The following is a 26,370-nucleotide window of genomic DNA, read 5'->3' as shown; positions in this document are numbered from 1 at the left end:
TCTTGAAAAGACAAGTAGCTACTTAAATAGCATGTACAGAAAATCCTGCAATTCTAGTCTCTACATTCATGTATTTTCCATATTCAAGTTCATGCCAAGTGCTGAATTTGGGGCACACAGTCTTCCTAAGAAAAATAGTTGCAATGTAAGAAGGGTTTATAATTAATCTTTGTGTGATTTGGTAGAGCTTAAGGTCTAGAACTACAGTGGACAAATAAATATTGGGGGGTTTAGCTGCTTCTTTGCTTAGACTGATTTTTTGTTTCTTGTCTGAGCTCAGTGTAAATTTATTAGAGATAGTGCTAGTCTTGCTTTCATTGAAGGCAATTAGAGAGTTAATAATGACTAGCAAAGCATTTCTCAGAGCTTCTAATAATTTGCTCTGTCTGTATCACAAACAGCAAGTTTATGGGGGTTTATCAGCTCCTATCTCACTAGAGAGGCTGAGAGCAGAGGTCAGATGTAGGGCATCACTTTTTCATTTCATATTCATTTCTATGGATTAATAACTTAAATCCTCATGGAATCAAGGCACCTTTCACAAAATGTGTTTACATTCACTAAGCAGAAAAACAATCTGACAAATGTAGCCAACTATAAAAAGCAGCTTTAAAAATACAGGCTAATACATGCTGAAACCACTGGCCACAGCTGCTCCAAACATCCACAGTTGATTGATTTGGATTTGATTTGCACCAGCTTTACACTAATCTTAAAGAACCATTCTCCATTGCAAGGAGCTACTGTGCAATATAAAGCCTTTGCATCCACATAAATTCTAAGAAATGTCAATGGCTGGTTGTAATATAAAGTGTAATCAGCAGGCTCCATGATTCCACTTGTGCACAGGGGTTTCTCTTAGTTAAAATTTTGTGTTAGTTAAAATGCTGCAAAGCAACAAGCTTGCTTGATCACATATGAGCCATGATAGGCACCTGTGTATTAGCATATATTTTCAGGAAGCTGTCCTTAATTTTGTGTCAATCATCAGCTTTGCTCTGTATCTTTTGCAGAGGATTAGAAGGGTTTTTCAGTTTCTCTGTTTGCAGTTTGCTAGTGTTTAAAACCGGTTCTGTCACAGGGAGCACAGTAGCCAAGAGCAATAGTCTAGCTGCAGAATAATGAGGGACTGAAACTTGTTATTGTCTCCTCCTTGTGGATGTGCTTTTTGGTGCATTGTCATTCATCATCACTGGCTTCAACAACATGGCTGTGAATTGTTAATATGCAAAATGTGAAACTTAAAGACCTCTTGGGTCACTGAGTCACATCCATTGTATGTAACACCATAACAGACTCCTATCTGAACTGTGGATTTGGGCTTTTAATCAAAAGACCTATTACATAAAAGATGGATGACTGAGTCTCCAGATCTTATATGTTAAAGGAAAATAAGATCTCAGTTCTTTGAAAGAATAGGTGTAGGCAAATATCATGGTGACTTGGATCCTGAGTAGATGGAGGCTGTTAAAATCCTGAAGAGGTGGAGCTCAGATTCATCTCTGTGCTATGGGTTTCTTTGAACCTGGCCTGGCTAGACTTTGGGCAATTTCTGAGATATCTGACTCAATCCATATGGTGTAAGTTAGATGCATAGCACTAAGTTCTGGCTTCTGTTTTGAGGACTTCTCTCCAAAGACCATTCTAATTGATTGCATTTCCTGGTAATTTATGTGAGGTGAGAAAGGGTAAATTGGTTAATCCCTATAGCAGTACTAAAGATTGTGAAATAGTCATGAAACAACTATAGTTTGCATAGCCTTATTTTTATTTCTGTAATCTGTAGTTCTGTCTGAAATTATTTTTTCAATCACTGACATTCCTTTTTATGGGAGGAGACAGCACTTTGGCTAAAATGGAAAAGTACTGTTGTCAAGTTGCTATTTAGTTATTCAGTTACTATAATCCTTAGCATTCAGTGACATATCAGGTTTGTTGTTAAGACGCCCTCTGAAAATTCCGTGGATTTCAAGTGTTAACCTGAGTGCCAGGTATAATCTCTTGCTTTATTGTCATATGAATACAAAATTTGAATAGCTGTGATCTGAGAGTCATGTAGAAAATCATTCCTACTTTTTTGTGGAAAATGAGGAAAAACACAAGTATAAGAGCAAAATCTATGGCAAAAGGGGCTATTTCTTATAGTATTTTTCCAGGTATCGTTACTCATAATAAAAAAATAGATATTTTTATTTTTCCTTCCTTATTCTGCAATTAAATATTCTCCAGTATTCATTATTTAATTGAATGTAACACCTTGCTGTCTTTGTTTGCATGAATTACGTAAAGTACTGCTTTTAAAGATCATGCACAAATTTGTATGTATAGACATATATATATATACGCACACACACACATACACGTAGAGCAACTCATTTATATGTTTGTGTGTTTTGACCTGACTGAAATTAACAGATTAACAATTTTGCCCTATGGAGAATGACTGAACATGTTGCACATTAAAATACTGAAATTTCTAATATCAGCGTAGAAAGAGGATGTGGACCTGCCTAAATGAGCCAAACTTTCCTTCATCGGGTGGTTTGGTTTAAATGTGTCGCTGGAAAATTTTGTAATAGTTGCTGACTATGCTATATAGTGAGCAGTTAAGCCACAAGTAAACATTACAGCTTTACCAGAAGGATAGGCATGAATAGTCATTAGTTTCACAGGAAGGGAGGAAATTACCCTTTTCCTGATTTGCCAGGTACTTAAACTTTGTATTTTCAGAGTGGATTTCAATCGATGAGGTGTTAATTCAAACAGTGAGGGCAAGGGAACAATGAATTATTATTTTTTTTTTAAAGAACAAAACTGTAATAGCTGCATCCTAAGGTAAGTAATTTCTTTCTTGTGTTGTTCAGCTTAAATTAACCCCGATAAAAACTAAGTATCTTTTGTTTGAACTAATTTGCAAATTCATGGTTGGTACAACTTAATTGAATTAGTGCACATTGAGTTTAGTTTTGGCTGAATTTAGTGCTGAGATTATCGGCACGTACTAATAGGCAGCTTGATAAGATCCAGTGGTCCCATCAGTGGGAAATTATTATCAGAACTATCACACATTTGTTGGTAATCCAGATAAATGAAAACTATTTTTATTTGTTGCTTTGCAGTTTGTGCTTTGGTTAGTACTGGTAAGGTCTTTCTGAAAGCTTTTATGCTGTATCTTTTTTTTCCCATACATCCTCTGCCTTTGGGTTTTTTTTGTTTGGTTGGTTTGGTTTTGTAGGGTTTAAAAAATTTCAGAAGTGCTTTTAAAACTTGTTTGCTTATCAATAGACCTAGTTTACTCACTTCTGGACAACCCAAGATCCATCATTTGTATGAAAATGCTCTCCTTTAATCTTTTCCATCAGGTATAAAGTAGCATTTCTCTGCTGTGCAAGTCAAATGTGCACTGTGTGTTCATGAATGCATGTCCCTCTTCAGTATAGCTCTGGCCTATCACCAGACTTCATGCCAAGTGAAAACCCCAAGACTTCATTACCTTATCCTGTTGAAAAAGCACATGGCAAAACAAAATGCAATTTCCAAGTAGAAAAAGGAGAAGACTTGAAAACAAACAAGGTACTTTTTCTGCTCCATTAATTTTCTTCCAAGCATATACCTTTCACAAATTTATCTGAAAAGATCACACTCATAAAAGGGTAGCAAGGGTTAATAGGCTGTGTGAAAGCATATATTAAACCACTGTAATTTGGGATTCACCATTCCAGTTTTACTGTCTGAGCATAGAAGAAACTAAAATGAGGAAAGGTTTAGAGCTTAAGCTTACATTCTTCAGGGACTTAAGATTCCCACTGTGATTAATCAAAACTGTAGAAGAATAAAATGCCATAGTTAGCTCTGAACAAACAACAAGCAGAACAAAATCCTTTCAGATTAAATGCAATTTGTTCTGTAAAATCCTGGACTTCTTTTTTCCCCCAGGTACATTACACATCTTGATTATACTGTGCAAATTTGATAATTGCTTATAAGAGCAAAAGCACCTTTCAGTTGTAAAGGAGCAAATGTGGGTAGAACAGTTTGGTAGAAAAAAAAATATTTTAAATGCAGTAATCTTAAAAGAAAAAAATATCTCATTTTCTATGAAAGCTTGACTCCACAAAATACTTTCTGGGTCATTAGCAGTTCTGATTTCATATTCAAACAGCGGTAGGAAAGGTGATGAAAATTGCTGGGTGAGGTTTAATTCTTCCTTGCTTCTGAAGGATGAAGGAGCTGAACTATTGTCCCCAGTACATGTTACAGTAGTACCAAACCTGCTTTACTAAAGGAAAAATCCCCCTAAGGACAATTCCTCACTAGCCCAAAACTGCTAGAATCCATTGCACTCTCCAGAATGGTCGCTGCACTGAGAAGGTGAAGAGCATTTGCCAAACGAGTGATTTCTCTTTGCTTGCTGAGGTTTGGAGTTTGGGGTTTGTTGTTTTGTTGTTTTTTTTTTTTTTTTTTCCTGTAGTTCACATATAAAGGTTATGTGCTCAGTAATTTCCTCTCTTGGTCCATTGAAATAGTACTGGCAAGCCCTTGAGTTAACTGCCTTACAGTAACTGGGTTTGGCACAGTACCTAGAGACACACAGACCTGTGTGCCACGACAAGCCAAAAAACCTCAACAGATCTGCGGCTATATTTACCCTATCCCAATATTTACAAAGGAAGATAAATACTATTAAAGTAGCTTTTATCAGTGAAGCTTCACCAATCAATTACTTAGAGAAAACAGGAAATGTTTAAAATGCAATAAATAAGTGAGGTGCCAAATAATGAGGTCTTTGGTTCTTTTCCATAGACTTTTCCTCAGGCAACTCTCCTGTTCATCTCCTGTCATGTATTCACAGGAATAGTGCCCTCCATCCTCTCCTCATGGTCCAGGGACTCTGTGTCCCACCATAGTATATTCTCCATCCTCCTTTCATTCATAATTTTCCCCCTCACATACAAACTATCAGCATTGTAAGTTATATTGACAGAACAAGAAGAGCTATCATGGAGGAAAGACAAAGTAGGGCAGTTTTGCTCAGAGGAGTTTTGGTGCCTGTTAAGAAAATCTGTGGACCATAAGGGAAGTGCTTAAATGCTGAAATTCCATTTTCACTGCTTCTCATGAAGCACTTCCCTCTTCTGTGTTTTTTTGTTTGTTGGTTAGATGGTTGTTTTTTGTTTGTTTGTTTGTTTGTTTTCTAATATTCACTGGTATCAACAGAGTGGATATCTGGAAAATTTGGAACTGACTAGGTTCAGCTGGTGTTGAACATTTTACATGTTTTGCATGAATGATAGAGGAGTATCACAGTCATATATTGCTTCCACTAGAAAATTTGATTTTTGGTAAGGGTACACTGACAGATGCTTAGCTGATTTAAAATGTTATGATGAGTGCAGTACCATCAGTCGGGTGAAGCTGTGGTCTGTAGGTACTAGTGGAATAATATTCCCATTTTACTGACTGAGAAACTAAGTGACATGGAGATCATGAGGCCTGGCCACAAAAACTCAGCAGTCTGTTTACAGAACTGGGAAGCAAGCCAAGTCTCCTAAAACCCAGTTCAAATTTCAGACTAGTATTGCACTGACTGACAGTGACAGTAAATTAGTAATGTATTAATTAAGGAGCTCACTTCTCTCTTAGACACAAAAGGACATTCATCTGCCAATCATATGTACAAAATTGATGTACCTCACACTACAGTTAAAAATTATGCTTTTGGTGTGACTTTTAAAGCATCTTTCTGCTCATTCAACATTATTTTCTATATACCAGAGTGCTTACAAAGAAATAACTGTTCAACCTCTTCTCTGCATAACAAAAAGCAGCCTAAAACTGTAAGGTCTCTTTCCATTCATCAGCTACCACATCTGTTGCTTGCTTGGACACTGACCAAAATGATTCATTCACATGTCTGACATTTATTTTTGGTGAAAAACTGGGATTATAGAGAAAGGCAATATTTCAAAAATGAGTCTAGAAAACCAAGGGAAGTTGGAAAGAACTTCCTCAGTTGAAAACAAACAAGCGTTATATCATTCTGCAGCTCTATTAGAAGGAAGGCAGTAGCCAAGTGAAGCAGCTGGAATCACACTGAAGTCACTCTGAATTCTGCAGTCACTTCATTCTTCCTACTGCTACAGAGCTCACATCCCTAATCTACAAGTGTTTTATTCCAAACAACTAAACAAGGTAGGTCAATCTCCCTGTTATATTTTACATCTTTCTCTCCCTCCCTTCTAAATATTTTGTTTCTACAGCTACCACACCACTTGCAGGCAAATCTTTTAAGGTAATATAGCAAATACTGGCTATAAGAGCTTCTTGGAAGGAAGAATGTGACACTCATTTATTTCAAAGATTATTTTGAACCACCCCTGCAGCAAGAAAATATATGAAAGTGTATGTGAATTTAATTTTAATGACTTTTGAATGTGTTTATATACACTTCTAGGGGTCTTTTATCCTGTCAGAGAATGGTAAGTGACCTTGACTTAAATGTCTATTTCTCTCTCCGCCCCTGCCTCTCTGTGTTTTATTTTTTTAATTTGCTGAACGATAGTATGTTTCCTATAGCTATAGCAATTCCCAGTATTATTAGAAATAAGTACATAATTTCTAATCTGAACAGATTCTAGAACAGAAACTGGAAATCACTTCAATTTAAGTAACAGATTAACAAAATAATTCTGCAGAATTAAAAAGGCTTCTATGATCTGATCTGGAAGGTGTGTGTGCTTTCCCTAACCCTCATGGAATAAGGTAGGATGTGGGTCTAGCTGTCATTAAGTGCATGGGAGTGTATTTTCTGGGAAGTGACAAGAAGATTTAAAGCCTTATATATGCTGCACAATGAGACAGGGCTACAGTCCACCTCCTGTTCAGACTTAGTGATAATATGTCATTGTCACCTATAGTCTTTCTAAATGTGATCTTGCAAAGCTAAACAATGTGCCAGAGATGTTTTTGTGTATTTACAGAAGATGTATAGATTGTCTGTAGTAAACCACGTTTGCTTTCTAGCTGAATAAAATTATATTACTGCATAATTTCAAATGTTTCTTAGCTCATAGCTAAGGAGAAGAGAGTGCGTGAGGGTGCATCATGGTAAAGGAATTTTTCAGACCAGGTTTTTAGAAACTGATTCAGGATTAACTTGCTTATGACAACTTACTTTCACTTGCATCATATTATTGTTTTGCCTCAGCTGAACTAGGAAATGCAAATATTTTGATAACCCAGTTTGTTTTTGTTTAAAGACACGGCAACTTCTGCTTGAATTTAAAACAATAGAAGCCATTTATGCCAGGCAGACAAGATAGAGTTCCTATCAAGTTTACTTTAATCCTAGGAAATTTTATATGTGCTATGAGTGATATTAGAGCCCATTTTTATTGCTCTGAGAATCTCTTTGAGTGTGGCATAGTGGAAATTATTTGACTCTGGCTAATTAATTTATTATTTGGATTCTCTAATTGCCTTTGTGGGAAAAGATTATAAGTCAATGAAAGTCTGTATAAGAAATCCTAGGTAGAATCTGACTACAGAGTTTTACTGCATTGGTGGAGGCAGAGGAGAACTGTTAATTACAGTAATGCAATTTCTATCTACAAATGTAAATTATTCCTTTTCATTCTCTGCTGATGACCTACAAGCAACTTTTGAGATGCCGTTACATTTCTGTATATATAGATTTCTGATAGATTGATTCAAGAGGAAAATGTATATCTATTTCTTAATAAAGCCAATTGCCTTAAAGGATTTTATTCTCCCTATGGTTTTTAAAAGCCACTTGAAGTTTGCGATCTGTTCTTAGATATTTTTTGCTAATAACTCTGCTATTCCAAGCACTAAGCAGCCAGTTTTGCAGAGGACTGCAGTCTTTTTAATGGTCTTGTTAGTTGCTTATTTACTCATTTAGTCTTACGGAATGTGCCAACAATTCAGCCCTATCTCTTACTGTCTGGTTATCTGGCTAATTTATACTCATTTCACTTTCTGATAATGCTTTGATTTGTGTTAATTCAGTCTGGAGCTAGCAGTTTCACAACAGTGCAGGGCTCTGTTGTTGCAGGCTTTGCACAGAGAACAGCTTCCCATGGCATTAGCAGAAGAGATTGCAGTAACTGACAAGTGGGCAGTGTCCAAGAGACATTTGGTTTTAGACGGGAACATGCCATCATGCATAGCTCAACCCTCCCACACTTGCTACTACTTTTACAGTGTGCTTGAAGATTCTGAGACAAAAGTAAAAATTACATGTCTACAAAAGAAGAATATACTACTTCTATGCGAACTCAGCTGATTCCGTGCTCTTTGTATCTTCAGAGGTTGAGGGCCTGGAGAGAGGAGCAAAAAGCTTTGTATAAGCCCACAGCTGTTTGGTTTTTTTCCAGAGAGAATTTTTGCTGGCTTGTGGCAGTTCTCTTATACCTGGCCCACCATTTTACTATATTACAGTTCTTTAGATGGACTGATCAGACCTGCTGCAGATATAATAATTTTTTATTAGTGGGCTCAAAGGGAAACTAACAAAGCCCATTACTACAAATCAGGTTTGCTTGCAAGGGTTATATGCAAAGGCTGCACTCTAGAAGTCTCCAGCCCTTGCCAGGGACACCAGCTAGCAGAGAGTTTGCAGTCTTCTACTTTTTTTTTCCCCAACACAGACCCCTGTCCCTTTTTGATGCTTCTTGAAGGATGCAAATCAGTAATCACAAGGCACAAGTATGAAGAACCAGCACCTTTTTCTTCTATCCACAAAAGACACTTGGCTCTTCGTTCTTTTGGCAAGGTCTGAATTTCGCCTCCAAGTACAACCTTTGAATCTACTGTTTGGCTTTGGGCAAGATATTTCTGTTCCTTTACCTGCTTTTATTGTGTCTGTTTATTCCGTTTAAGTATAAACAAAGCAGAAATTGTCTCTCATTATGTGCTTATGGTGCCTAGATCCTGTGAGGCTTTGATCTCAAAGGCCTTTGGGTACTTTCCCAAGGTAAAATACTTGGTTCTTTCAGCAAGTGTGAGCCTGACACAGAAGTTTCATTCTCTTCTGAAGCCTTCTAGATGAGAAAATGTGCTGAGTAGTAAATTATAGAATCATGGAATAGTTTGTTTTGGAAGGGACATTTAAAGGTCATCTAGTCCAACCCCCTTGCAGTGAGCAGGGACATCTTCAACTAGATCAGGTTGCTCAGAGTCCTGTTCAACCTGACCTTGAATGTTTGTAGGGATGGGGCATCTATCAACTCTCTGGGAAACCTGTTCCAATGTTTCACCACCCTCATAGTAAAATGTTCTTCCTTTTATCTAGCCTAAATCTTCCCTCTTTTAGTTTAAAACCACTACCCCTTGTCCTGTATCAAGAGACCCTGCTAAAACGTGTCTCTGTCAAGTCCATCTCAATGTACCATCAACGCAATATCACTTTCTACACTCCTATTTCTCTTTTCTAGTGATCCTCTTTTAATGAGTTTAGCCCCACACTATTTTAATGTTTTGGAAATGTTAAGAACCATTGTCCATTTAAGAAAACTGAGTAGTATGTTGTCAACTGGGAGTGTTGTACCATATCTGGTGGACTCAAGGGAGAAGTAATTTGCAAAGGTAATATGAGAAGCCTGTAAAACCAGTATTTCCAAACACCTAATTTACCACCTTAATCATAGGACTCATCTGTTCTTATTGGTGTTAGGAAGTGTTCCCAATGCCATATTAGGGAGACAGATAAATATTCAGTCCTCCTGAAATTGTATTAACAATATGAATTTTTCAGTTTTGCAGGAATACAGACAGTGCTTATTTAAGATTTGTACTTAAAGTAAATAAAAGAGCTTTGTATGAGTAGAAGTATTAGAATAACACTGATACAGATGTAGACACTTTATCTACTGTACACAGTGGTCCTAGTATATTAACTGTGAGGACAAAATAAAGTATGTTATCAGCTGGAATGTTTTGGGTAAATATTAGTAATATTTTGGAATTTGATGTTCTGATATACCCATGCAAGAATATGTGTTAAGAATAATATAACCATAGCAATATTACAAGAAGAAACTGTTAATGCAGATTTTATGAGCAGTAGAATAAACCTGGAAGAGCAGAGATCAATTTAGAGGGCAGTACATAAGCAAGCATACTGTTAGAAGTGACTGGGAAATTAATATGTGAAATAGAAGGATATTTGATGAATGAGTTGTGTTACTAATTTTTTTTAAGACTGTAAGTATAACATATTGAAAGCTATTTTTTATCTGTTATTCAATAGAGGTTTTGTATCTTGCTGGAGAGGGTTGTTTCATTTTTTCTATAACAACCTATTGTTACCCTGCAGTCACTTTAGAATGGTTGTTGTCCACCGTATGTTTAATTGGCATTAATCAGTCTGCGGAAATAACAGTTGATAGCCTGAAAGAAATCTCTGCATTTGCTCTTTATTCTCTGCTGTCACTTTGCTTCTTCCTGTGAGGAGGGTGTTGTGGTTAAAGAATGTGTTTGCTGAGGGAGTACAACCATTTTAAAAGCATGCTTGGAGCTGCATGATCCTGTAATAGTAATATGAACCCTAGTCAGAATCTTCTTTCGTCACAAATATATGTAAAAATTGCAAATAATTTTTGCATTAAAAACATTACAAACCATGATTGATTAGAAATACAAGCATTTATTATCAGTCCAGTCACTGTGAAGCTGAGGCACTTAACAGTTTTAAATTGGGTGTCTCTATTGGTGGTTTATAGCCAAAGAAAATACTGGTGGTGTTTGTGGAGGAACAGAAAACATGTGAAACTTCCTTGGAACAAGTACTTCATTAGTGTGTGTATCTTACATGCCAAGGACACAGCTAGTGCAAAATATCATGTACTTTGTCATCAGAGAGGTGTGCTTCATGGATCTGAATTATGTCCTTGGCCTGCAGAGACTCATTAATGTGTATGTCAAACAAATGATGGAGATCCAGGTTCCTTTTCAGTGTAGAGAATCTGCATGGCTGCCCAGGTGGGTGCTGGCTCCTTCCAACACACTGGGCATGTTGACACAGGGCAGAGCCTCTCTTGGAAGGGGAAGGTCTGCCAGAGGTGAAGCTGTGGTTTCTCTGCATCATCACAAGTGAGGCATCAGTGTTATGTTTAAGAAGGGAGGATAGGACTGCAGATAAAGCACTAGGCAGGGGCTCTAGGTTGAGCACCTGGTTTGATCAGAGGCTTCCTGTAGATCATTTTCAGCTGTCTTGTCTGTAAACCAGACATGGTACTTCTAATTTGAGCCCACTTTCATTAAGGATTGCAATACTGAGATGTTATTGGTTATTAAATGAGAGATTGGTTATTAAATACTTGGACAGTGCTGACACATACAATATAAGACCATAGTTTAAATCTCAAGTGGCAGTGTTTACCTTAATTTCTATTTTTACGTACTTGTAAGAATGCTTAAATTTTATTTTGTTTTCCAGAATGGGGCCACTTGATGTGTTCCACAGCTATCACCTGTCATTTTCTTGACTCTGACATAGTATATTTGTGGTCACATGACAGACTTGCAGTGGTTACAGCAACTCCTTGCTTTCTAAAGGGATATTAAAAAATATATTGCTACCTTTAGCTGGATTATCAGAAGGGAATAAGAGAAGGAGCAAGTGCTAACTACAGTTTCCAAGTGCACACACAAATCCCACCTCACCTCCACCAATGCCTATCCTGAGGACTTCTGAGTTTCTTTGCCTTCTTTGGGAATGGAATTTTTTGTACTTGGGATCAGTATGAGAATAAATCACTTTGGATGACATGCAGTTGCTGGCTGCAAGCATTTAGGAGTTACCTGATTGTGGAAATGGTATGCTGCTCAATAACAGCTGTTGTCTGGATGATTTGTTATATGCAAGGCTGTAGATTTTCTGTTGCAGCAATGTTATTTAGATATAAAGTTGGGTTTTCCATCTGTTGCATAACATTTCCATGGCAGCAAAAGTGTTGGTCTGAAATAGTTGCTTTCTTGATACTGCGTCTGCACCATAAGACTTTGTTAATCATGCAGTAACACTCACTTTGTGTAAAATATTGCAAGGCTATTATCTGGTTAAACGACTTAAGTACCAGAGATGAAGTGGTGTGTTATGATTAACAGGGTCATGCTTGGCCTTGCTCAAAGAAAGTTGTTTTTGGCATAAATTTTAGGAGATATCTAACTAGTACACTGTGTGTACATTTCTAGCACTGCTTCCCTGAGAGACATAATGAAGGATGATGGTTATTTGTATTCTTGTCTTGTCTGCTAGAACAAATACATTTATATTTTAGCTTGAAAAGGTTTGCAGTCACATATAGTATCTATTATGACCCATTGAAGCTGTTGAATCCAGGACGGCTTACAAAGTAATTTTGTTACTATATGTCTAACAACCATTAAGTCAATAGTCAAGAGACAAGTGTTTGTGTATGTGCCTGTGAAAGAGAAAACAGACACACAACCTTGATTCTGCTTTTGTCTGTACTAGCTTAAAATGCACATTTTCTAGTAGCTTTGTCTTCAGGGCTAAGTTTAGACTTGAATTATAGCATAGCTATGGTTTAATTGTGTAGTATGGGTGTATCAGACACTTCATGCTCTAGAAATATTTCTACGTGGAGGCAAGTAGTCATCTTGGCTTTGTTCTTTTGAGGAAGAAACTTGAGTCTATGACAGTTGGTAATCTCATCAGTACTCCTTGAGTTTTGGGATCTTTTCTTATGTCTTTGTAAAACACTTGTCAGAAATATCTATATAGCTCTAACAAAATTGCTCAGCCTTTTGTGTTTTGAACCTTACAGACAAACTACTGGATGAGTTTCATGTTTATGTTTAAGAAGCTAGATAAGATCAAAATTTAGCACCTCAGAAGTTCCAAGAATTTTTTTGAGTGCTCTCAAATTAATTCAATATCCAGACAAACTTGCTGAGACACAGTAAGTCAAGCAGACATTAGGTGAACTTTTGTTCTCCCACATTTGACTCCTGAAAATGACAAAAGTTGAAGTGAATCCATCAGATAAGCTTTCCTTTAGCCACAGATCACACACATGGAATGTGATATGCTCAAGAACTATTCATAAAGACGTTAAAAGGAGGGTTTGTGTAATATATTCCCTCTATGAAGTTAACAGTTGAGACAGCCAGCTCTGCAAACCATAACTTTCCGATTAATTCAGGAGCTACTATTGTGACCTCTGAAATCAATTTAGCTGGCCAGATGCTCTGAGCACTATTTATCTCACTAAACAAACAGATTTGGGGACTACCACACAAATATTTGTGTTAACTTATAACAAGACAATGAATAAGCTTCTTCCCTTATACCTCTGTAAATTTCAAAAGTAATGAGGAACAAATGTGAGAGAGAGGTTGTGTGGGCTGTAGCCCAAACATGTTGTATAAACTCCCAGTGTAATTAAGTTGGATCCTAATTTGTGTGATGCCCAGAGAACTTTGAACCCCCAGGAAACTTTGCATGGCAACTATTTTGTTTGTTTTCTCCTATTTTAGACTGAAAACACAATATAATTTCATTCCAAAGCCATTCCACTGACCTCAGAGCTGAGGCATGGAGAGGTCAAACGACTTGCCCTAGTCAAACAGGATGCATGTGGCATAGGCATAAATAGAGTCCAAACTACTGGTCCCATGTCATAACTGTAAGGCCATTCTTACTGTGACAAAAGATGTTCTATTTTAAGCAGATATAATAATTTATCCAAGTTGTCATTATGGCTCAACTTTATGAAATACTGTAATGGTGGCAGCGGAAAGGAACTCTAGGTACTTGCAGTAAAAAGGTGTGAATATGTCAACTGAGATCAATTCTCTAATTCCTTGCTGAAATTCAGAGAAAGACAGTTCATGTAGCACATGCCGAAGTCTCTTCCAAGTGCTTCTGTGGCTCTGTATTTTAGAATTTTGCTGGAGGAGAGGGCTACCTTGTTCCAGTACTTAAAGGGTGGCTACCAAGAAGATGGACTCCCTATTTAAAAGGAGTCACATGGAAAAGACAAGGGGTAATAGGCACAAGTTGCTCCGGGGGAGATTCCAATTGGACACAAGGGATAAATTTTTCACCATGAGGATAGTCAAACATCGGAAGTGGTAGATTCCCCCACTCTGAACAGTTTTAAATCTCAGGTTGACAGGGTGCTGAGCCATCTCATATAAACTATAGTAGTACAAAGAGAGCCTAGAGAGGTTGGACCAGATGAGCCTTGAGGTCCCTTTCAACCTGCCATTCTATGATTCTGTGAAATATTTCCTAACAATCTGTATTCGTTGGTAATTCTGTTCTCTGTCCCAGGATCTAAAAGGTACTAGCAGCAAGTGCCTGTCCTGACATTCCTATTATGTTGCTTAGTAATTAATTTCTGTTATACAGAAGGGGACAGTAAATGAAACTTCCTGGTCAAACATTCTGAAACCCATTTGCTTAAAATTAAGCAACTATATTAATAATTAAGCAACTGAATCAAGGAGGCTCAGTTTTCAGAGCTGCCTGTGACCTCAGCAAACAGGAACAGACTCCAGTCCAACAAGCACTGGGCATACACCTCACACAGGCTGTTTACTACTTAAAAAAAAAGACAGGATTAAGTCTAAACTTGCTTATATTAATCCACATGCAATATAAGACTGTTCTGTAACCTGTGGCTGCCCCCAGGTCCTATTGCCAGGCTTCTAACCGCACTTTCCTGTTTGTTGAAAATTTTTTCCTCCCTCTGTCTCCTTTTTTGCAACTCTGGACCAGCAGGGACTGAGCTGATGAACTACACCAAACCTCCCTTACCCTTTCTAGCAGTTGGCCTGAAAGGCAAATGGAAACTTCTGGCAAGAATTCTTGTTTTCTCTATTAAGCCTCTGTTTGCAGAAAGCTTCATGAGAGTTTTTGCAGCCTGGAAATTAAGCCATTTATCCATGATCATACAGGAAATAAGTGACAGAATAAGGAACAGAATAACTTTTATTCACTTTCAAGACCTAAGCTTGAACTGCAAGACAGTTCTAGCTCTGAAAGTTTAGTAATAAAAACCAAACTGATGTATTTGAGACTAAGTGTGCATCAAGAACACAAAGAAACATCTCTGCTAAATGATGGTTAACAGTTAATCCCAAAGAAAAGATCTGGGTCCTTGCTAATGTAAAGCAGCATAGCTCCACTGAAAATCCCCTACTACTTCCCTCTACAGGGCAGGGGTTAACATTGTGAGTCCTGTTACAGAATGCTTCATACATGTGTATGTCAGATGTAACAGTGTCTGGGCAAATGTAAATGTAAGTAAATGTAATTGTCAGTCTTTGCTGAGCTCTAGACATAAAGTGTAGATGCAGCATCTGTGCACTGGGAGCAATGGCAAGCAATGTTCCTCCTGCTTTTTTTCCCCCACTGCTGAAGAGTTACTGCATTGGATGCCTAGGAGTTAGAGATAAGGAAAAATACAAGCTTGGGAAAACAATTCCAATCTAGAGATGTGATCTTTCAAAGGAGGAGGTTTAAACTACAAGAGGCTTGGTGAATATTTGGTATGTATTTAGGTATGTTTTCTTTCTCCTGCTATACATCATCTTTGAAATTCTAAATATAAAACTAACTTGAGCAGTAAGCAAATGTTTGTTATTGTCATTATGGGTTTTTTTTACAACATTAGGAAAAAAGTTTTGAGGATTACATGTACAGAGAGGAAACGTTTGAATCCAAGTAGTGTTGTGTTGTGCTAGCTCTTGAGAAACTTAAAAGCAAAATTGATTAGTGACTGGAATACAGAATGTTAATCAGCAAGAGTCTGAAAAATTGGCTTTTTTTTTTTTAATTGGATAAATTTGACTTGAAGCTGTAGTCCTATATATAGGCAAAGACGCTCAAAAATCCAGTTACGAACCTGACTGTCCTCTGAAACTGTCCAATGTTTTTCCAGATGTTAGTGGTACTGCTCCTTGTTTATACTATTTCTCAGCAGCTGTTAAGCTATTTGAAAAAATGACTCAGATGGGTGGTACTGGTATTTGATGCAGAATCTACCCCCAAGGGGCGTGTAATTATATACATGCAGCCCTGTAAGTATAAATTTATCAGGACAGCAAACCAAGTAACATTCCTTCAGCCTGATGTAAATTACAGAGAGCAAATGTTATCATAGCCTCTTGACACAACAGGATTGATTAAGTCCTACTACATATTTTTTTTATCAGTAGATATAAAACCCTTTTCCCTCCTTGTCTATCCATCTACAAATGAGAGATCTAATCCTGCTAATGTGTGTGCACATGCGTAGCTTCACTTGTGGGAGTAATCCTTTCAGAAGAAGCAAACTACCTTTTTGGAGGGAAGGTATGTGCATGAATACAAGCTTGCAGATGTGGTTCTGCAGGCAGTATACTCTGGAGAGACCCTGCTCCTGTTGTCCTTAGCATGCTGAAATTAATGGAATTACAGGAATGCAGGGCTAGGTTCCAAAAGCATGGGCTCGATTTCAGTTTCTGAATGGAGCTAGTGCTTGGAGGTGTACTGGTGAACTCATACACAGTACAACTAATGAGCTAGTTGTATCTTGCTCTCAGGGACAGGTTTTTAGTGCAACTAAGTCCAGCCAGACAATATAGCTTTAAATGATAACAGAATTTAGCAAAATATTTGTTTTGACTATTACAGAGACTGTGGCCATCTGTGCTTTTTCTGTACTGTGAAATGAATGCGTTACTTCTGAGTGCTTTTTCCTGTTCAACCTCTGTTTGCTGTTTTGCCATTAATTTCTTTTTTTCTGGGTTTTAATTTTCGTTTATATTCTCCTTCCCCCCTGCTTCTCTCCCTCCCATACTCCTTTCTTTTGAGTTTTAGAAGAAGATTCCTATGTGAAAAACAATGTCATTCTGTCTTAAAAAGAAGAAAGAAGGAAACATATTTTCCTCTATAACTCTTACAGTGTGTCTGGGAAGTTCTCCTGGGAAGCTCTGTTTTCTTTCATCTATTACCTGTTCAGCTCACTAGTGGAAGAATACCATGTTTGAATGTATTGTCATTGAAATATATTCTGTATGTTTCCTTCTCTAAATGTGTTGCTGTGCTAAGGAAATATAATGCATTGGATGTGTCTGAAAGGCAGCATTCTTGGATACAAAGATAGAGACATGTTAGAAACTTTCAGTTGCTGCAGAAACAGTTGTCTGAATTTGTTAAGTAAAATTTGAGGGGTATGTGTGTGGTAATTTTATAAAAAATGGCTTCCTGGCATTTTAGCTGCATTTTTTTGCCTACATAGATGCTTGATGCTTCTCTGATTTCTGACTGATATAATCCATAAAATTTGGTTCAAATAGGAACAGAGCAGTAAAATATGAAACCCGACTAGAAAAGGATAGAAAAATCACACTTCAGTAAAACTTTGCAGCTGGTCTCCCAGAAATTTATCAGTGAAACTGTGTTCAGTACTCTCTGTTAAGAAATAAATAAATGCAAGGAATAACAGTTCCTGAAGATTTCAAGTGTTGTCTTGATTTGAGCATTTCTTGAAATGCCTGTGACTGAAATGCTCCACAAGCTTTGTGCCAGCAACTGACAGCTAAAAAGTAATAGGTATGTGAAACTAAGTCAGTGTGGGGTTTTTTTGTTGTTTTTTTTTTTTTTTTCATGATCAAGAACTTAAAGGAATTGCAAGTTATTATTTGCAGTGCAGTAAAACATGTCTCCTTTGACTCTTCCATTTATTTTCTTCCCCAGAAAGCAACTGTGCAACATGACATTTGAAGATTTTGATAATTACTCCTATTTCTACGACCTGTCAGAGGAAGATGAATCCCCCCAGTCTTCCCTCAGTGTTGCCCATATGATTTCCCTCTCCTTTTACAGTGTGGCATTTCTGCTGGGAGTGCCAGGTAACGCCATCGTCATCTGGTTTATGGGCTTTAAGTGGGATAAATCTGTTTCTACTCTCTGGTTCCTCAATCTGGCCATTGCAGATTTCATTTTTGTTCTCTTCCTGCCCCTCTACATTACATACGTGGCAATGGGCTTCCACTGGCCTTTTGGGAAGTGGCTCTGCAAAATGAACTCATTTATTGCACTACTTAATATGTTTGCCAGTGTTTTCTTCCTGACATTCATCAGTCTTGACCGCTACATCCGCCTGGTCCACCCGGTCTTTTCCTACAAGTATCGGACTGTAAGGAACACCCTCATTCTTAGTGGGATCATTTGGATGTCAGCTGCAGTTATTGGTGGCCCTGCCTTATACTTTAGAGACACAGCTACAGTTCTCAACAACGTCACCATTTGCTACAACAACTTCCACGTGCATGACAGAGAAATTATTTTGCTGACACATCACATTCTCATTTGGGTGAGGCTTGCATTCGGTTACCTCTTTCCTCTAGTGACCATGGTCATTTGCTACTCATTGCTGATTGTCAAAGTGAAGAGGAGAACTGTCTTGACTTCCAGCAGGCTTTTCTGGACCATCATTGCTGTAGTTGTAGCTTTTTTTGTCTGCTGGACACCATACCACATATTCAGCATTGTGGAGCTGTCTGCTCACCACAATGAAAACTTGCAAGACTTACTGCAGGATGGCATTCCCCTTTCCACTGGCCTTGGTTTCATCAACAGTTGCCTAAATCCAATCCTCTATGTTCTGATAAGTAAAAAGTTCCAGGCCCAAGTCAAGACAACAGTCTCTGAGGTGCTGAAATTGGCACTGTGGGAGGTGAGCCGCTCAGGAACTGTCAGTGAGCAGCTGTGGAGCTCAGACAACACCCATGCACCTGTGCACTACTGTGAAACTGCTCAGTGACTGTTCTTGTCACCATCCTCTCCAAAATAGCTGACAGGAGGTTTTGAGCTCTTCTTGACTTCACATCTGCCACTCAGATGTGCATCTTTGCATACACAGTTTTATGTAAACAGCTGGCTTAATTGCACTTGCTGCTTTCTTGAAAGGTTATTAAAGGACACATAATCTGGACATGGTGTACCCCGGTGCACATGTAGCCTGAACTGAAAGTTGTCAGCCTAAGTGGAATTGCCCTAACTGCGTTTTTGATCAGAAATGTGCTTGTAATCCTGTTGTTTTGTTGTAGTTTCCTACCTTGCTAATATCAAAAGAGCACATAATAAAAATATTCCTCCTTGCCATCATTGATAACACTCTTGATCTAGGCATTCTCATCCAAGAGGTTGTGACCATACATCAATGGCTCATGAGTCTCCTGATTGTCTAGTATTGCCTTAAGTAGGAATCACCTGGCTACTTTCCATCAAAGTGAAGTTACTGGGGGCTCTAGTCTGCAGCTGGAGAAGAAATTCCAAGACAGAGAACACTGAATTGCTGCCTTCTCTTGTCAAAAAAGAAAAATATGGAAATGAAACCTGTTTTCTCCCAGCACTCTTTTACCTTATACTCAAAACTAAGACAGGAGATCCTGTGTTTTCTGGTCACTTATTCTTGTGCTTTAGCACCAGTTGGGCACAAAATACTGAGCAGATGTTTCACGTAGGTATTAGTTGTTATTAGTTATTATATAGTTGTTATTGTTATTATTATTACTAATTTGCAAGAACTAGTGAGAATGTTTCTTACAGAAGCTGAGACTAAAGGCCTCCTACCACACTTGTTCTTTTTTTATGTTTCAACTTTCAGGCTTAAAGAGGTTTACAGCTGTTGGTTACTCTTTATTGCTTTGTTAAACAAAGGTAAAGAAATAATATAACATTTAATTTGCCTTAAGTCTAGTCTTCTAAACATGGGCAGAATGAATACAACAATATACTTTTAACAAGTTTGTAACCAAATTTGGACTTCTTTGCCAAATGAGAGGCAAGACAGCATGCCCAGGAAATGGAGTCCACTCCCATTAGAAAGATGAAGTAGTCCCAGTTAGGCTGCATCCTGTTCAAACTTGTTGCTTGATGTAGAATCACACATGCTCCAATGCAAACATATATGCTAAGTGGAGTGGACCAATTTCTGATGCAATATCACTTAATTAAAATGTTAACTGGGGGATAAAATTCCACTAAAAGTAAACACATAAAGCTTTGGGTAAGTTGGGACAGGTTTTTGGCCTTGTTATTGGTCTAGGTATATAGAATAGAACTGCCTTTCATATAGTCTACCTAGTTTCTATGGCCTGCCAACACACATAAGTAGCATTTGCTGTAATTGAAGCCTTATTTGTAAATATATTTGCTTTTGTATAATACATATATGCATGCATGAGCACATCTAATGTTGGTAGCTGTACAAATAGAAACTGACTGTGGTCTGTAACTGTTTCTTTGGGCTCTGATTTCAGAGTTTAGGAGAGTCAGGCAGAATCAGTGGAATTCCAATGCATTTAACTTTGGGCTGGAAAGTTGGTAAGCAGCACTTTCCTTGGAGTCATTTGCTGTCTGGTACAGTGAGTCATCACAATATTTTGGCACTGTGCTGATGAATGTGCCAAAACAATTTTGCAGTTTTTCTTCACATGTTCCCTGACATCTTTCTGAAGATGATGCATTAGTTCTACTCTCCTGACTACTCCAAGTGAAGTAATAAATTTTTGCTGTTGCCAACGAGTGTGTTCATTTGCTTTTCTCAGCAGTAAAATGCAGTGACTGTCCATTTGTAGAGCAAGTCCTTTCTAAAGATTTTGGAAGTAGAAAGAAAGCCTTAAGTCTTAATTCCTGTAGTAGAAAGGGTATGTCAGCTTCTTGCATGTCAGCTGTGTGAGCACGCATATTGCTATATACAGTAAAGAGCTTGGTTTGCAAATGGGGGAACATACATATGCTGTCCTGCATAAATAATCAGAAAGCCTCTCCTGAAGTAGAGACAACAGAGATACCGAATAGAATAAGGCCAAAGTCAGCCCTGGTCTATGGAAATAAATAGGTTAACGATTTTGCAACATAACTACTACCTCATTCACACCAGGATCAATTACAGGATTATGTCCAAATCCTTTCTGCAAGAGTAATGAGAGATACCCAAACACAACAGGTAACACTCTCAGTTTCTGTTTCCAAAGAGTCTCCAAAACAATGCCAGCAGTTCTGTGTTGCTTGGACTGAAAAACGTGGGGGAATCTACCACTTCTCTTGGAAGACTAAAAATTTACCTCGTGTGTCCACTCGGAATCTCCCTGCGGAAGGTGCGCGCTGCGCCCTAGTGGCCGCGGAGCTCGTGGCGCTTCTGCGGCTGCACAGCCCGGCCCCGCTGGGAACGAGGGCAGGAGCTGCTACAAACACCCTTGTCCGCTCTGCTGATTAAGCATCCCGGGAACAGATGAAAAATTTGAAGTGATTTCACTGCACTTTCTTTCACACCTCCAAAGAAAAGTGCTCCGAGAATACAAATCAGGAGATATGGCTCAAAAATACGGGTGAGGAGCTGCAAGAGCTGAGGAGGACAGCATCAGAAACAGTGCTGCTGAAATGGCCCAGAAAAATGAGGCAAAACTCTGTAACAACGGTGCTGCATTTCAGAGGGAGAAACTACATTGTCCCAGAGCTGCAACTGTACTTTATGTGCTTCACCCAAGTTAAGCCAGGCTCTTATGTAAGGACACTTGGACTTCATAAAGTTAACAGTAGGACTGGATGATCCTAAAGGTCTTCTCCAACCTAAATGATTCAGAATCTTTGATTCTGTGAGGATACCACTATAGGCTCAGATCAGATGAAGCCTGTTACACATCACATCAGCTCCAGTGCACTGCAGTCCCTCCCTGCTGCTTCTAACTTCTCATCTCCACACCCTCAGTGAGAGCAATGGTAGTTCTCAACAAAAGCCAGTGCATTTAGCTGGTCACCACCCTAAGTAAGCAAAAGGAGTTAATACTATTGTCTAACAGCTAAAAGAATTTTGCACTTGGCCCAGTCCCTGTGCTTTTTCCTTAAAGCCTTTATTTCCTTCTTCCAGAGGAATTACAGGAATTTCAAAATATGCAATTTCCCCCTAAGTGGAGCAAAAAGCATTTCAGATTTTTAAAGCCATGTTAAATACAGATTTATGGTAAACACAAATTTTCTATTTCCTCTGCTCATACTGTTGGGTACTACCAGCACGGTGTTGAAGCAACCCTGACATTCAGTTTTAGTTTCTACTTTGCCCATCAATAAAATTATATATTTGTAACTTGAATTACACCCCAATTTTGAAATAACCAGAGACATAGCCCAATTTTTGCAATTGCATTTATTCTAGATATATCAAGACTTAAATCTTATTGAAAGCAGCTACATCCATTGATTGTACATAATCTTCAAAAGCTGTTATTCTCTCTTCCAACATATCTGTTCCAACTTTGTCATCTTCAACAACACACTGGATCTGAAGCTTCTTGATACCATAACCAACTGGTACTAGCTTGGCTGCAAAAAAAACAACAAAAAAGCCTTTTCATACTCCTTGATTAATGGAATTTCTTAAAAATGCAGATCTAAGATTGACCTGATTAAACTAGTTTGCAGGAATACATAATAAACATATGCTCCATATTATAAACTGTCTAGTCAGCAAAACAGCATTAATTACAAAGCAGTCAAATAGGGTTTGGTTCTGTGGGGTTTTTTTTTTACCCTCACCAAACCAGTGATGTGGGCATGAGTGTTCCTTGATGCCTCAGGAAATGTGCAAGGAGATGCAGGATAGCAAAGCTAAGTTCTAAAGCTTTTAAAACTGCTATCTGAATCTTAACTTGGCTGCTGCACTAACACACCTGTTTGACTACGTCAAGTTACTGAAGTACTGTAGCACTGTAATCCTGCACTTTTAGCCACCTACATTTTCCCAGATCAGCAAATGGTGACAGCAAGTCTGCCTGTTCCTACCCTGCCTTAAGGGCCTGCACTATCTCCCCTCTCCCTGCTTTCAAGTTTTCTCCTACTTACATGAGCCCCAGACCAAGCCATCTGCTTGAATGCTTCGAACACACTCCTCAAGTTTGGCCATGTCTGTCTCATCATCCCAAGGTTTCACATCCAGCAAGATTGATGATTTTGCAACAACAGCTGGCTCTAAAGGAAGAAAATCACCATTAAAAGCCAGGAAATTTTCAAAATCTCATCAATACACTTGCAAAGTAGCTTTCCAAGAACAACTTCCCAATTTCATGAACAAAAAGTTGTTACGGTAGTTGCGACAGGCCTCTTGTACCAACATACATTTCTGAAGTATTTCAGCCATGCATATCACAGTCTTTAAAATGTAGATACATTTGTTCTTGACAAACACTCTTAAGAAAGCATGTATTAAGCAGCTGACATTGTTTGTTACATAGAGTCCTTTTCAGAGGATCTGAGAAGGATCTTAACCCTGTGTAACAGTTTATTTTCCACAGAGGGAATACTGCAACTGCTACAATCATTAACAGTTCCAGACCAGTAGCTGTGGAGCAAATTGACTATTTCAGCCATTTCTCTAAATGTTCAAAGAATATCCTGGGGTTATCTCCATTTATATAGAAAGCTCAGCTTGGGTGATGAAACAAGAGGATACTCTTTGCTATGAGAAAGGCTAAGCTCATGGTTAACTCAAGTGAAGCTAATGATTCCCGTCTCATTCCAGTCAAGTTTATCTATTGTCATTTGTGTTTCTAGACATTCTGTTCAAATGCATGAAAGTTAGCCTGAGCATAAAAATTAAATAGTTCTTGGGAGACATACTTTTGGACTTCTTTGATTCATACTGGGCCAGACGTTCTTCTCTTAGTTTCTTTGCCTCTTCACTTTCCTGAAAGGGAAATCCGAAGTCACAGAAAGGCACCAAAACCTCATAATCTTTAAAGCATTAGCAAATTGACTGGCATCTGCTCAGGAAAAAACAAATCATCACAACTGTCAGCCGAAAGATGGTGATTTTTTGTTTTATTCATCATGTAACCAGTCAGAGTTAAGAGAAGACAGTTCACTCCATCTCAACACATTCCTTTCTGTGTTTCTACCTTCCAAGCTTTTCTGTTATGCAAAGACAGCTGAATTTGGGAATTCCAAGAACCTGGTATCAAGGTTACAAATTGAAGTAGCTTAAACTAGTAAGGCAAAAATATCTGCATATCTGATATTTAAAAAAAAGTGAAACTAAACCAATTATAATACAAAAAAGTCTTAAGTACCTCCTCATCATCTGATCCAAAAAGATCAATGTCATCATCATCTTTGCTGTCTGTGGCTGCACCTGTTGTGTCCTCAACATCAGCAGGACCGTATTTCCCCAAGGCCTTCTTTACTCCTGGCAAGCTGGAAGAAAACAACAGATATTGGGAAACTACTCAAGCAGCAACACAAACACTGCCAACTTGTCAATGAATCTACAAGTGCATGAGTAGTAAAAATGCTCTGCTAAAAAAAAAACAACCAACAACAAACCAACCAAAAAAGGTAAATCACTGCTTCTGCTATTTGAAAACAGAACCTCCCCAAAGACAAATTCCAATACTCCTGACATGGTAACTGAGATTACAGCAAATCCCATATTCTAAGATGGTTCATCTAAGCTGGCACGATCCTGCCCAACACTGCTGCTACACCGAAGTATATGAAAAGTTTTCTTATTGGAATCATTCACCTGCATTATATTCTGTATAGAAAGAGTAACTCTTTGTCCATGCTTCCCTACAAGTATTCTCATGTTTAGTTTAAAACCTAATAGTGACAGAAAACATGTTGTTGCAACTGATCTTGTGACTTTGGATGTGTCAGTGATGATTTTATGCTGAAAGCTCCCTCTCAACAGCACACAAGGAACCAGATACCCCTCAATTAACTCTGCTATAGCTCATAGAGTTCTGTAGTCTTTGAATAATCTTGTATTTCTTTTGTTACTGTGAACTGCAGATTTGAGAGCCATAAATCCAGGTTATTTTTAGGAACTACAAGTAGCTTCCACAGAGTGGACTCTGGGAAGCAACTTTATAACCTCAGTCCCTTTCAGCATTTTAACAGCTTCAGAAACAGGCTGGTGACTGAGCCATCCAACTTTACAAGAGCTCCCTTCAAACAGGACTGAGGCATAGAGAAGAGGCAGTGTAGCAATACTGACCCTACCTATGCTGTACCTTTTTAGAGAGGCCTGCAGTCTCCATGGATGTCAATACAGCACCTTTCATGAACACTAAAAATCACTAAAAGAGAAAAAAGATAACATTTGCTTTCATGTTTTCTCTTTTTTATATGTGCTTCTGCATACCAAATAATTATCTTCCATGACTAAAAACCTGAAAGAACCACTTCCCTTATTTATCGTCTACATATACTGTATATTTATTTTTAAAAACTCCTGACTCCTGCAATACTTTCTAATCTGTTGTGGTGTTGCCTTTATGGGGTCCATCAGTATCAGCTTTCAGCATAGTTATCTGTGTAAGTGGCAGCAACTCAAGCCTTTCGTGTAAGCTTTAGCAGAAACCTCTGCAATTGAACAGGCACCGGATGAGGCTGCCGAAATTCTTAGCAACAAGTGCACTGACAGAAGAGGTCTGCTCTGCTTCTAGAGCTGGTCCTGTTCCAACGGCAACTCAGTAAGCCACGTGGTACCAGTTAAAACACCGTCTTGTTCAAACTCGATGAAATAAATGCAAGACTCGGTAGGCTAGTTTACACACATATCCCAGCTTAGCAATTTAACCATACCTTGCCTTTTGCTTTTCGTACGACTTAATATGATTGTACCACCGAAGAGCATGAAACAAGTCTGCTGGAGGTGGGGCACCGACTGCTTCAAAGACCGCTATGTCAGCCTGAGAAGGGACGTACCTGCGGAGAACAAGCCCAAGTTAACCCCCTTCCTCGGAGCACGCAGCCGTGAAGCAGCAGCCGCTGAGCACACACCGCGCGGCAGCAGCAGCAGCTCGCTGCGCCCGCCAGGCCCGGCGGCCCAGCACCCCGGCCTGCCCCAGCCCGAAGCGGCCTCGCGGCGGCAGCTGCGGGGCCTGGAGCACACGCGGGTCCCGCTCCCCCCGCAGCTGCTGCCAGGCCGGCGGGCCGCCCCGCGGCCTAGGCCAGACCGGCCTCCCACGAGCCCCAGCGCTCCCCCGGCCGCCTCTCACCCCTCGATATAGCTCCTGTCAGCCAGGAAATCGTTGAGGACCCGGAGGCCGGCGGCGGACTTCAGGTCCCCGAAGCCCATGGCGGCCGCGGCGCCAGACGTCCCGCCGCGCCCCGGGCCGCCGCGGAAGAGGCCCCAGCAGCCCCTGCGTCGCCCTTATATAGTGATACGGCCGCAGCGTATCCTTCCGCCTGACTCCAGGAGCACATATCCTTCCTCAGGAATGACCCGCAAAGTAGTCCCTGACGGGCTGGCGGCTCCAGGGCAGAGGGCGCCGGGCAGGGCAGCAGGGCTGCGGGGAAGGCACGGCGCGGTAAGTGTGCAGCTAACG

The 26,370-nt window shown here is 39.1% G+C and overlaps 2 protein-coding genes and 2 non-coding genes across 6 annotated transcripts; 1 reads left to right on the top strand and 3 right to left on the bottom strand.

The window, feature by feature from the left end:
• The first annotated feature begins 2,585 nt into the window (after positions 1-2,585).
• Positions 2,586-20,566, top strand: CMKLR2 (chemerin chemokine-like receptor 2). 3 transcript variants are annotated; one of them, XM_051623397.1, is made up of 4 exons: positions 2,586-2,835; positions 3,441-3,573; positions 6,047-6,192; positions 17,735-20,566. In XM_051623397.1, exon 4 carries the CDS (start codon positions 17,751-17,753, stop codon positions 18,801-18,803), a length of 1,053 nt encoding a protein of 350 aa, XP_051479357.1. In that variant the 5' UTR covers positions 2,586-2,835; positions 3,441-3,573; positions 6,047-6,192; positions 17,735-17,750; the 3' UTR covers positions 18,804-20,566. The 3 variants fall into 3 exon arrangements, with proteins under 3 accessions (XP_051479357.1, XP_051479359.1, XP_051479358.1); XM_051623399.1 differs by lacking the exons at positions 2,586-2,835; positions 3,441-3,573; positions 6,047-6,192 and adding an exon at positions 15,497-15,543; XM_051623398.1 differs by lacking the exons at positions 2,586-2,835; positions 3,441-3,573; positions 6,047-6,192 and adding an exon at positions 16,239-16,348.
• A 1,609-nt stretch (positions 20,567-22,175) lies between these two features.
• Positions 22,176-26,204, bottom strand: EEF1B2 (eukaryotic translation elongation factor 1 beta 2). The gene is made up of 6 exons (XM_051623396.1): positions 26,041-26,204; positions 25,625-25,747; positions 24,109-24,232; positions 23,660-23,726; positions 22,886-23,011; positions 22,176-22,366 (listed from the first exon to the last, which is right to left on the bottom strand). The coding sequence occupies exons 1-6, from the start codon at positions 26,118-26,120 to the stop codon at positions 22,212-22,214; spliced, it is 675 nt and encodes a 224-aa protein (XP_051479356.1). The 5' UTR covers positions 26,121-26,204; the 3' UTR covers positions 22,176-22,211.
• Positions 23,258-23,389, bottom strand: LOC127386771 (small nucleolar RNA SNORA41). The gene has a single exon (XR_007889979.1). It is a non-coding gene; the product is annotated as a small nucleolar RNA SNORA41 (small nucleolar RNA).
• On the bottom strand, positions 23,803-23,879 carry LOC127386770 (small nucleolar RNA SNORD51). Its single transcript, XR_007889978.1, has one exon. It is a non-coding gene; the product is annotated as a small nucleolar RNA SNORD51 (small nucleolar RNA).
• Positions 26,205-26,370: the final 166 nt, after the last annotated feature.

This window comes from Apus apus, chromosome 6, assembly GCF_020740795.1.
Source record: "Apus apus isolate bApuApu2 chromosome 6, bApuApu2.pri.cur, whole genome shotgun sequence".
NCBI lineage: Eukaryota > Metazoa > Chordata > Aves > Apodiformes > Apodidae > Apus > Apus apus.
This window is presented reverse-complemented; position numbering and strand designations above follow the sequence as displayed.